Source organism: Canis lupus, chromosome 27 (genome assembly GCF_003254725.2).
Source record: "Canis lupus dingo isolate Sandy chromosome 27, ASM325472v2, whole genome shotgun sequence".
In the NCBI taxonomy this organism is placed as follows: domain Eukaryota; kingdom Metazoa; phylum Chordata; class Mammalia; order Carnivora; family Canidae; genus Canis; species Canis lupus.
The window spans coordinates 38,171,343-38,183,463 of record NC_064269.1 but is presented as its reverse complement, the minus strand read 5'-3'; the positions used below and the strand labels follow the sequence as shown (position 1 = coordinate 38,183,463).

Genomic DNA, 12,121 nt, shown 5'->3' with positions numbered 1-12,121 from the left:
CTTCATCATACAATCAAAACAAAATTAGAAATAAAATGTTATATAAAACCCTAACTGTAAATGTGTGCATAAACTTTTTTGTTCTTATTGCTTTCCTAAGAATTTTTTTTTTTTTAAGTAGGCTCCATACCCAACATGGAGCCCAACACAGGGCTTGAACTCACAGCCCTGAAGTGAAGACCTGAGCTGAGATCAAGAAGCAGGTGCTTAACTGACTGAGCCACCCAGGTGCCCCTGCTTTCCTATGTATTTTAAATATGATGTTACTAAATATTTTTATTTTTATATTGATAACTACTTTTAACTCATTTTGCACACTGGAATTTCTCATAAAATTTTATTTGGAAAGAGTTTCAATTATCCAATGGTATAAAAATGGAAGAGGACAATGATAAGTAGAGAATGTGGAGTATATCTTCTATAATCCTTGAAGGGAAGAAAGGTGACCTTTGTGTTGTTTTAGGCAAAGAATGGGAATGAGGTTATAGAAAAGAGCATTTATTTCACACGGTGTCTTTCTGCATCAGTGATTTTAATAAGGATTCTTAGTGGTTATCAGATAATTTTTTTTAATGCACTGCTCTCTGGATTCTGATCTAGCGAATTCTGGGTTCAGCCCTCCCCCTCCATCTCCTTCTTGATCCAGTCCACATAGTTGAGTAATTTGGTGTAGAAGCCATAGCCCCTGCTGCACCCGATGCCCCAGGATACGATGCCTGTGGCCACCCAGCGATCACTGTTCTCATCCTTCACTGCAAAGACCCCTCCGCTATCCCCCTGACAGGCATCCTGCTTTAGAGATGGGTCCCCAGCACAGAACATGTTTTGAGAAAACACATCCTTCCTTTTATTTTTCCTGAGCCAGCTCTCACATGCCTCTCGTTTAGCTACGGGCAGACGGATAAATTTGAGGTCATAAGAAAGCCTCTCCTCCATTATCCCAAAGCCACTGACATAGCCCATGAGGCCCCTATCATAGAAGGTCTCGTTGTCAGGGAGGCAGATGGGGAGGAGGTTGGGTCCCAGGGTGACACTATTTTCTAGCTCCAAGAGGGCAATGTCCCCCTCAAAATTGTGGGACTCATCCTGGCGGTAGTCTGGGTGAATGCTGACCCTGCGGACAGGATGGTTTGCTAGTTTTGTGATCTCTTCCACGCTTACGTGGCCCAGGAACACATCCACAGTGGCATTGCTTTGTGCATCATGATCCTTGGGGTAGAGGGTGTGGGCAGCTGTGAGGATCCAGCGGTCTCCCAGCAGGGCTCCACCCCCTCGCCCATAGATGTTGGTGAAGGCTTGCCAGGGGAAGTTGCCCAGCTTGGCCTTTTGCCCTCCAATGATGCGCTGCTTTTGTTCCACAGGGTTGACGGGTTTCCCACACACTGGAAAGGAGAGACAGAAGGCGAGGACAAGTCAGGCCTGGCCTGCCCTCTTCCTTTCTGTGGTCAGTCAGTTCCCCCTACAGCCCTTCTTTTGGCTCTGGGCTCTTTCCTCTTTCTCCTCCCATTCCCACACCACTGTCTTTGGCCTTTTGTCAGCCTCTTCTCCTGGTTCTTATTTATTTCTTCCTGGGAATTTTCTTGCTTTTTAAAAATCCCTGATTCCCTGTCTCCTCAGTGAAAAAGCAGGACTGTCAAGACTGAATTTGATTCTCTGGGTTCCTCTCTGCTTTTTTCCTGGGATATCACCTTTCCTCTTTCCCATATTCCTTTTATCTATTTTTTGACCTGAATCTGGATTGTCTCTCCATTTACTTTGTCTCCATCCTCTGTGCATGCTTTTTCTGAGGCCCTGGAGGGCTGCAAAAGGCATTGGGGTGGCCCTCAAGGCCACTTACCTGGCAAGCACCGAGGAATCTTCTCTCCTTCCCATTCATTCTTCCAAATGCCCTGGGCGGTGCAGGTATAGGCCCCTGTGGGAAGAGGGGGCTATGATCAGGCTAGGAGGTGGTGGACAGGGAAACTAGGTCTAACAGGCTAATGAACATTGAATGTGCAGGACAGGCACAGGAGAGATTCGGAACTAACACCAACAAGGATCAAAGGGAAAGGTTCAAATACATAATGATGGAATATTAAAAGCGTTGAGGGGCTCCCAACATATGTTTTTGTTTTAATATTCAGTGAAAAAATCAGAACACTTAACTCCATGTTTGATGTGATCTCTATTTGTGAAAATAGACATAAAAACTGGAAGAAACATATGAAAATCTTATCAGTGATTGCATCTTGGTAGTGGGATAGTAGATTATAATGTAGCTACATTTTCTGATTGTTGACAGTATGCCACGCTTGTTGCTAAGCATTTTATCTACATTATCTAATTTAAGCACCACAGTGACACTTTCAGGGATTCATTATTTTTTTTTTTTTAAATTTTTTTTTTTTAACTTTATTTATTTATGATAGTCACAGAGAGAGAGAGAGGCGCAGAGACAGAGGCAGAGGGAGAAGCAGGCTCCATGCACCGGGAGCCCGATGTGGGATTCGATCCCGGGTCTCCAGGATCGCGCCCTGGGCCAAAGGCAGGCGCCAAACCGCTGCGCCACCCAGGGATCCCTCAGGGATTCATTATTATTCTCATTTTTTGGATGAGGAAACTGAGCTTAAATAATTTGCACAAGGTCACATAACTTCTAAGTTCCAAAACCAAGATGCAAACTGAAGATTGTCTGACTTCAAAGCCAAGCTCTTAAATAATACCATATAATCTATATGTAAGATTTTTTCTTTTTTCTTTTGGATGTTTTAGCCCTACAAAGCATGTGATTTCTTTCATTTTAAAGAAAAGTTTTGAAGATGATTTTCAGAGTCATTTAGTAAAACCTAAATGTAAAAAATCACAACATAGTAGCAAGGGAGTGGGTATGTGGGAAGAATTTTGGGGGAAGTCCCACGGGTACAGCTGTAGTGTGATTGTGGTGGTGGTGGTGGTGATGATGGTGGTGATGGTGGTGGTGGTGGTAGAGGTGGGGGTGATGGGAAGGGTGGTGGTAATGATGGTAGTGATGGTGGTAGTGGAGTTTGGGGTCGTAATGATAGTGGTGGTAGAGGTAGAGGCGAGGATGGTGGTGGAGTGGGGTTGTCATGTTGGTGGTGGTGAAGGTGGGGGGTAGTAATGATGATGGTGGTGTTGGTGGTTGTGGAGATGGGGATGATGAAAATTCTTGTGGGGGTGGCAGTAGTAATGGTCATGGTGATGGTAAGAGAGAGTAGACTGTTTATAGGACTTAAGACTTTCTTTGTATCAGTTCAGGTGCCTCCTTCAACACTCCTAGATGTCTCTTGGCACTATACTTTAGGCCCCTAAAGCCAGTGCCCTGGGAAGATACCTCAATCTACATCTCCTAAGGATTATGTTGGAAAACTCTCAGAAGATGTCCTGAAAAGATGGAAGGAAGGAGGCTGCCATTTGCATGGGTTCCTACCTCGCTGGATCTCACTGATGCCACCTCTGGTATGCATCTTGTAATAAGGCTCCTGGCAGTAGTACTGGATACGGGCCTGGTAGGTGTTCACCCCCTTTGTGGTAGTGTAATTGAAGGCCCCATTTGTCAGGCTTCGTGGTGGCCCGCAGTCCTTGACTTGGAGAGAACACAGGGCCATATGAGAACTGAGAGGGATGGTACTGGAACTTCAGTGGGAAGAACCTGAGTTTTCTGCCCACAAAACAGGCTGAGAACCTTGAAAATTCGGTCAGTGGGGGGCACTTGTGATGGATGGGCTTCAAAGGAGAAGTAAGGGGGAGGTTTTTTGCTTAGTCTAGACCCCTCTTCCTTTCACAGCCTAGGTCCCCATGGCTAGGGGCTGGGAGCTCCCCAGGGGCAGACACCTGCTGAGTTGTGACTTACTCCTGCACCTGGGCATGGCACGATGCCAAGTGCCATCATCTTGACATACAGCTGTGAAGGAGAGCAGCACCTGGTTTCCCTGTATGAGAAGAGGTAGACAGAGGTAGAGGTGCCATTAGCATGAGGAGGTACTGAGGTTGCCTTCCTGCCTTTCCCACACTGGAGCAGCAGGGAATGCAAGGATATCTCTCAGGCTCTCGGACCTCAGCATCCCCTTGGATGTGACTCCTTTGTTTTTCTCAGACCAGAGGTGCAGATGGGAGCACTGAGTCACACAGCAGAAAGTCAGGCAAGGGCTAATTGTCAGACCTGATAATCCTCTCTCTAGACTCTTGCCTATTTCCACTGCAGTCCCTTTGAACCCCACTATTTTATTTTATTTTATTATTTTATTTATTTTATTTATTTTATTTATTTTATTTTATTTATTTTATTTTATTTTATTTTATAAGTAAGCTCCACACCCAACGGGGGGCTTGAATTCACGACCCTGAGATCTGGAGTCACATGCTCTACTGAATGAGCCAGCCAGGTGCCCTTGAACCTCACAATTTTAAATTAAAAAAAAAAAAAAAAAAAAAAAAGCAACCCTGGTTGTATGTTTCCTGCATTGGAACAGAAGACTGTGCTCTGAAGGAGAACCATATTTTTCTCCCTCTAGAGTGCCTATTGATCTAGGCCTGCATCACCTCATCTCTCCCAGACCACACTGTTCTGAAGGGCAAGGGCCCAACCACTTTCCAGGGTGTTTGAGGTGCCAATGTGTGCTAAGTGCTATTGTAGTTGAGTAGTTAGTGGGGACAAAGCAAGAAAATGGCATCCTCTGTGGCAAAAAGTAACTGGACAATATGAATGAGCCTCATTAAGGCCAAAAACCATCCCAGAGAGTCAGCCCTGGAAACGATTGCATAAGCACCTGTATGAGAACTAGGATGTTTGGTGATGCAAATAATGAGAGAAGCTGTATGACTTACTTTAAATTCTATGATGTAAGTGACAAATGCCAAGGTAAGGGTTGTGGTAGCGTATGAAAGCAAGGGTTATAACATAAGCAAAGAGTATGTGAGTGTCCAATGTTCTGGGCCCAGGACATCCAGTCCTCATGGTATAGCTAGAAACATCCAGGAGTAAAGAGCAACTCATCTTGGCTAGCTCAGCTTGATGCAACATGTCAGTGCTGTGCATGAAGGCTGTGGTGAATATGTGTGTTTCTTTTTATTGACCTCCTGCTCCTAGGACACTGCCTCACACTCAGTTAATGCTTAAAACATTTGTTGAATGAATGAACTACTACTTAAGGACATGCCAAAGGTCTTCTCTCAGATTCTAATTAGGTCTTCCAAGTGGATCTATTGAACAAAGATAGGATGTCCATTCCTGTGTCCCTCCCCAGGGGTCACTCCAATTGTATGTTTTTTAGAATAGCATTTTAGTTTACCAGCTTTTGTGAGATTAACCAATAATACCATGTTCATTCCTGAGCCTGCAAAGCTGAGGGCAGTGTGGTGGGTCCAGGGTGAGCACCACTGTGAATGAAAAAACCCTGGGGCAAGCGGTAGGAAATTTGGTTCTAGTCCCTGCTGCACAAAATCACTGTGATGTTGAGTGAGTCACTCCTTGTACTCCACCCTACTTTTTCAGTTCCTAAATCCTACAGTTGTTATGCTAGGCCAGTAGTTCATGAGCTTGGCTGCACATTGGAATCACTTGGGTAGCTTTAATTCATCCTAGCTACACTCTGGACCAATGGGATCAATCTCTTGCAGGAGACCCAGACATCAGTGCTTTTAAAACTTGAAGTGTTTTCAACGCCTGGTCAAGTTTGAGAGCAGGTAAATCAAGTAATCTTCCAAATCAAAGGTGTGAATCCAGCCAGCCCTGGGCCTAAATCTGATATGGACCTATGCACCTGGATGGCTGGGCCACCTTTCTTCTTTGGGTTCTTACCTCCACAAGCTGGTAGCCTTGTTGGCAGGTGGCAATGAAGTAGTCACGGAACTGGTATTGGGGCTGTACATCCTGGATGATGGTGAACTTGTCTAAGGTCTTGGGCTGGGGGCACTTGATGACTGTTGGGGAGACCAGAGGACATGTTTATTTCAGAGCCACTGTCCTTTCTACACATCTGATTGTGCCCTGATGCTGACCAGTGAGAGAGGCCCCCCAGGCAACCTTACCTTCAGTGACATAATGCAGCTTCCAGCCTCGGCTGTCACCCGACTCATCTGTGAAGAACAGCAGATCCACGGCATTGCTGCTAGTGTCAAAGTCAGTGGGTCTTTTCTTCCCACAGAACTCGCCGATGTTCCTCCCATTGGCATAGATCTGGTGGGCAAGAGGAAAGGGCCATCTCTCCAATTCAGACATTTTCCCACTGGACCAGGATGGTGGTGGTGGTGGGAACTCTGCTTTTTGCATATGTTTTCAGCCGGAGGAGAAAAGGGATCCCCAGGTGTGTGGGAACTTGCCTAGCTCCTGTGTGATGCTGGTTATTCCTGTCCCAGCTGGCCAGAGGATCTAGTGGGAAGTGGGGAAGAGGGGAGGGGAGGGAGAGGAAGGAGGTCTCTAAGGGAGGAGCTTGGCTATACCTGTAGCTGGTCATAGGGGCAGTGTACTTGCTGGTGGTCATCGATTTCGAAAGGCTCCAGGAACTTGAGGTGGAGGGTGAGGCCACGCTCCACCCGGATGCTGTAGTTGCAGCGCAGGTCAGGAGGGTAGGGTTGGGGGTACTCCAGGCTGGAGACGTAGCCCGATGGCTCTGTGAACAGCTCATTGCTGCACTCAGCTATGAGAGCAGAGCCAGCCGGGGGTCACCAGGGACTCTCTGGCTGGCCCCACAAGCCATCGCTCAGTGCCTCCCACCCACAGTGCCCCGACCTCACCCTGGCAGGAATGCCCATCCTTCTGAAGTTCATAGCCTGGACGGCAGGTACAGAAGTAGCTGCCCACGTAGTTATGACACAGGTGCTGGCATTGGGGCTGGAGATTCTCCTCAAGTGAGTTGAGCTGGGAAGCACATTCATCGAGGTCTGGAAGACATTCCGGAAGGAAGAGTTAAATCCTTGTCTGCCAGGGACTTCTGTAATGGCTCTTCTGTCAGAGAGGTCAGTCACCAGAGGTCTAGAGATAAAATCATCTCCTGGCCACCTGAAACTCCAGGCCTCCCCCTGCCCTCTTTTTTTTTTTTTTGAGTGGGGGGTTGGGGACAGCAGAGGGGGAGGGAGAGAGTGAATCTTATGTAGGCTTCCCGTCCAGTGCAGAGCCTGACACAGGGCTCGATGTCACAACCCTGAGATCATGACCTGAGCTGAAACCAAGAGTCAGACACTTAACTGACTGGGCCCCCCGGGCACCCCAACTTCAGGCCTCTCTCATGCTTTCTGGGAACTGCTCAATGGTGACAGAATCCAGGTTGGCAGGCTTCTCCTGGTAAAAGCTCTCTTCAGAGGGAAAAGAAGGAAGGATAGGCTTCCTGTTTCAATGGATTCGAGATTCCCCTTCTCTGGTCCCCATTGAACACCCTCAGGCCAGGCAACAAGGCACCTGGGGGCCACTCACCCACAGCCTGGTAGTAGGCCAGGAAGCCCTTGTGGAACATAATGGTGCCATTCTCCTCGTTGGAGAAGTCTGTGTGGAAGGTCAGCTGCATCTTGTTCCCTTGAGACACGAATTCCCTTGCTTCTGGGGGGTTGCCCAGTGGAGAACCCAGCTGCCCACAGAACCTCCCCAGAGTTTTTTTGTCAGCAGAGATCTGGTGGAGAAAGGACAAGGGGTGGGAAGAAGAGCTGTTGAGGAGACACGTCCCATGCGGAAGGTCAGCAAAGGCCTCCTCTTGTCCCAGAAAGCGAGCGGTGCCCCACTGCTGGACCAGCTTCCGCCTGCTTTCTCCCCGTGGGGCTCTGGCTATTGTAAACTACCCCCAGTGATTGTTTTGTTGTTGTTGTTCCCCTGGTGACTTTCATCTTTTCAGCGGAGTCTTCAGTGGCTAACTCCTTGCACGTTACCCTGTGCCCGGTACATCGCCCTTTCCCTTGTTCTGTGTCGCCCAGCATGTGTCAGACCGTTCTTCATTTCCGCCACCTCCCATGCTCATCTTCCCCTGGAATCCTGGTTGTCTCTACCCAGCCATTAGCATCCCTTCATTCCTGGAGCCCGGAGTGGTCTGCTTTATTTTCTATCCAGCTACTTCACCTCACCTTATGCAAACCATTCACGTCCAGCCATGCCTTCTGATACACTCAGCTGAGGGTGAGCCTCTCCAGCCCCTGCCTGGGCCAACTTCACCTAGCTTCCCTTATCTCTTTCTTCACAGGTTCCTTAACCCCTAGAAATGGAAGACATTCTGCCCCCACTCCATCCCTCGCTATCCCTGCCACCAAGACCCCTCCCCGCAGCCCTGCAAACTTCTCTAGTCCTCTGGCCTGGGAAACTATCATTTTCATGCTATTCTCTCATAACCTCCAGAAGGTCTCCTGGGAGTGGTATTCACTGCTTGTGTGTAGGCTTTACTTGAATCCTGAATCAGGAACCTCATTTTTATTCATATAGAAAGTTGAGACTGGGAAAGTACACTTGCTCATTACAGAGGCGAGGAGACTGAGCCCACTGACCTTGCTGAGGGTTATGATTGGGCTACCACCATCCACATTTCTGTTCCCCACGTTCCTGTTTAGGAAGGCAGCCATGTGATATTCTACATGGAAACAGGGAAACTGAGGCACAGCTGTTTCCAAAGACTCTCAGCAAGTCAGCAGATAAGGATGGTTTTTCTGACTCCTTAAGACAGAATTTCCTGGAAGTGGGGCCTGTGATTCCTTCCTCTGTGTTTCTCCCTTCCGTGCTCACTGAGGGCCTCTAAACCCAGTGGATATCCCATCCATGGTGTCACCTGACTCTCAGGACTCCACTGGGCCATCAGCTCTTGCAGGGCTGGGGCTGTGTCCATGGTGGGGGTGGGGGTGGGGATGCTATCCAAGGTGGTTAGAGTACAAGTCCTCAGTTTCCAGAGATACCCAGGCCTCCCTCTGCCCTCCCAACCGGATCCCCTACCTTGACATAGTCATACAAACAGCCTTCGGAAGGCTCCAGGTCAAACTGCCAGAAGACAAGCTTCACCCTGAATCCTGTGGGCACTGTAATCACAGTGGTTTTGTCAAGGTTGTTGGGGTAAGGCTTGGGGTACAGAGGAGAAGTCACTTCCCCAAAGAGCTTCTGTGAAAGGGGGATGGAGCCCCCCATATTGCAGAACAGGATTGGCACCAGGAGATAAAAGAGCCACCTGCCGAAAAGAAAGTGGGTGTCTAGTGCTGGAGGGGGATAGCACCCCTACATTTGGGCAGCGACTGGGGGAGGGATTGGGATGGTCATACCGCTCAGCATTTTCCTCTCTGGCCATTTTACACCTTACAGAGATTTTCTAGGTGGGGGTGGGTGAAGGGGAGAGGCTGGTCTTTGCAGCCGCTGCATTGGGTGTTCCTCCCCTCAGGGCAATGTCCAGTCTAGAGGTCATCATACTCCCTCTGCCTGTCTCCCCATCCTCCCCTGCCCTCTCCCACCACTCTCCTCCTCTTCCCGGAATAGGGCTGGCTTGGGACCAGTTAATTGAAGCTGAGGGTTACCAGTCATGGCTCTTTGATAGGGCTCCCAAAGGCTCAGCAGAGACCTCTGGAAGAAACAGCCTATGGAATACGGACGGAGTCATGCACAGAGCATTCTCCTCCTGGGCACAGTGGATCCTCTCCTCTTGCTGCTCCCCTGCTAGGAGCTGCGTGGGAGAAGGGAACATGGCCATCATCTCATGGGTCTAAGATCTCCTTTTGTCCTCAGGAGGAGGGATGGGGGGGATGTATTGACATGTGCACGCTTGTGTGTAAGGGAATAGGTAAGGTGTATGGAGAGGGAGGGGTGTTCCTATCTTCCTGAATGAATTTGGGAAGGGTTGCCTTCCATGCCCAGGATTCTCTCCTCTGGCTTCTCCCTCCCTCCTGGGTCCCCATCAGCCTTACTCACATTTCTCAAGGCCTGTCTTTGGATCCTGGACTCTGCTGACAGTGTCTTCATCCACTCCGTATTGAGGGAGAGAGCGGTCATGCAGGGGAGGGAAGGCGGAGGGAATGACTGTGGAGGGGAAGGAGGGGACCATTCCCGGAGGAATGTTGTAGGGAATGAACTATTTGCATAAACAAAACCGAAAAAAAAAAAAAAAAAAAAACCCAGTTTCCAGTTTAATATAGTTTTGGTTTTGAAATCCCTGATGGTGGTGCCACCTGCTGGCCGGCCAGGGGAAAGGCTCAGGAGATGGGCCTGAGTTTTTAGCCAGGAGAAAGCCCTCGGTGGGAAGGCCAGACCTCTCGGTTTCTAAATCTGATCTGAAGTCTACCTTTCTTCGGGGACTGCTCCTATGACAAAGGCAACGGAAATTGAAGTTGGGGGTTGGGAGCTCTTTCTCTGCATTGCCCTGTTCCATTAATCCGGTTCTTCCTGTCCTTAGTCACCCAGGACTGGCGAGGCTTTTAAGGTCCAGGACGAGGTAACAAGAACAACAGTGAGGCAGAGAAGGCATTGCGGGAGCAGATGGAAGAGAATGGAGTTTGGTTGCATTGGGGCCCCAACCTACATCCCCCATGAATGACTTAAATATGGAACACTGATTGCTATGCCTGGGTGACCCTACAGCAGCACTAGAGTCTGTTTTAAAGCCTTTCCTCCCAACTTCAATGAAGTTAAGCCTGCCAGTGAATTTGGCTGTTCTAGAGGCAAGGCAAGGGAAGCTGAGTGAGGGTAGAGACATCCTCTTCCCCTCGGCATCTGGTTTGAGCCCCTGAGCGTCAGTCTGTCTAGGGCTAAGCAGACAGTGTGGCTGTGGACCATTGGTGACTCAGTCTTTCTTTGAGAAAGCCAGGCTCCTGGGAGGGAGGGGGTGGGCCTCTAGTTTCTCCTGTGCTCCAGATCCTAGTCTCCTAATTTAAAAGTTTGCTCTCTGTGGAAGCCTTATTTCTCAACTCTCCATGGCTCAAATGCCCTATGGCCCTGGATTCCAGAGGGAGGCTCAGACTGGCCCTTGTAGCCTATCCTGCTTGTTTCTCCAATTGGATTAATCCCTCCTTTCCTCCACCCACCTGCCCACTCATCCATCCGTGTATGGATTACCTATTACATGCCAGGCACTTTTCCAAGCAGTGGATTGCAAGGACTCACAAAAAGATGGTGCAGTTCACCATTAGGCAGTGACTAAGTCATCACTGCATGTAGTTCGAGAGCAGGTATAGGAAGATGGGAGGTCAGCCAAGGTGTGGAGGGTTCCCCCAGCAGGCCTACAGTGTCAGAGCTGAGGAAAGAACCTGATAGCAGGGCTGATCCATGACATAATCCCTGACATGACCCATGACCTTGTCAGGTCAAGAAGGACAAAAGATAGATGAGAGGTTAAGGACCTGATCGGGAGACAAGAAAGATGGGGGGTATTGTCCAGCAAGTTGCACATTAGCATTCAGGACAGTACTGTGTGTGTGTGTGTGTGTGTGTGTGTGTGTGTGTTGCGTTCATAGCGGAGGCAGAATGGCAGAGATCACAGATAAGGAGCAGGTGGTCCAAGAAGGTAAGTCTTAGCTGACGTTTCTCATCCATCCATCCCAGGCATTCTGAGTTCTGTGCTGGCATCATAATCTCAAGTGACAAACCTGGGCCTGCCTCATCAGTTTGGTCCCAGCCCTGTCTCCCCCCTGCCCCGTCACTCAAGGGAACCCTTACTTGCACATTTACTGTATACCCTTGACTTATACCAAGGATAGAAAGAAGAAATGGCTGTATGTGGATTGTCTCTGCACTGGTTTATTTATTTATTTTGAATGGATAAATAAATTGTGGTTTATTCATACAATGGAATAATATACAACATAAAGAATTTCACAAATCTTCACATTTTCAGATACATTAATAAACAAAAGTAGCAAATCACAAAAATATGTAATATGTGATGTCAATTTTATAAACTTCAACATAAGCAAAATTATTCAATATGATAAAAGTCAGAATAGTGTGTATATGTAGGCAGATACTGACTCTGAAGGGCCCTGAGGAAACTTTCTGGAGTGCTGGGGATTTCCATAACTTGATCTAGGTAGTGGTTTTATGGATGTATATATATGAGAAAAAAATAAAACTTTCCTATTAAAAGATTAGTATACCATACACAATAAATGTATGCTATACCTGAATTAAAAAGTATAAAACCAAACTTGATGTCAGTCAATGCATATTTGTTGGGAATTT

The 12,121-nt window shown here is 48.0% G+C and overlaps 1 protein-coding gene across 2 annotated transcripts; it reads right to left on the bottom strand.

The window, feature by feature from the left end:
* Positions 1-513: 513 nt before the first annotated feature.
* On the bottom strand, positions 514-10,056 carry C1R (complement C1r). 2 transcript variants are annotated; one of them, XM_025471970.3, is made up of 11 exons: positions 9,860-10,056; positions 8,900-9,128; positions 7,409-7,601; positions 6,733-6,879; positions 6,439-6,635; positions 6,028-6,175; positions 5,798-5,919; positions 3,851-3,929; positions 3,428-3,583; positions 1,838-1,912; positions 514-1,382 (listed from the first exon to the last, which is right to left on the bottom strand). In XM_025471970.3, coding segments are annotated over exons 1-11 (2,118 nt in total). In that variant the 5' UTR covers positions 9,862-10,056; the 3' UTR covers positions 514-612. The 2 variants fall into 2 exon arrangements, with proteins under 2 accessions (XP_025327755.1, XP_048958396.1); XM_049102439.1 differs by lacking the exon at positions 9,860-10,056 and adding an exon at positions 9,220-9,322.
* Between the last annotated feature and the right edge of the window lie 2,065 nt (positions 10,057-12,121).

What these genes read in the sequence shown, in the direction of transcription:
- C1R (XM_049102439.1), bottom strand. Translation starts at nt 9,245, where the DNA reads ATGGCCAGAGAGGAAAATGCTGAGCG. An exon ending in AGAGAGGAAAATGCTGAGCG is followed by an intron (nt 9,129 to 9,219) that starts GTATGACCATCC and finishes TCTTTTCGGCAG; the next exon opens with GTGGCTCTTTTATCTCCTGG. An exon ending in GTTTGTATGACTATGTCAAG is followed by an intron (nt 7,602 to 8,899) that starts GTAGGGGATCCG and finishes TTTCTCCACCAG; the next exon opens with ATCTCTGCTGACAAAAAAAC.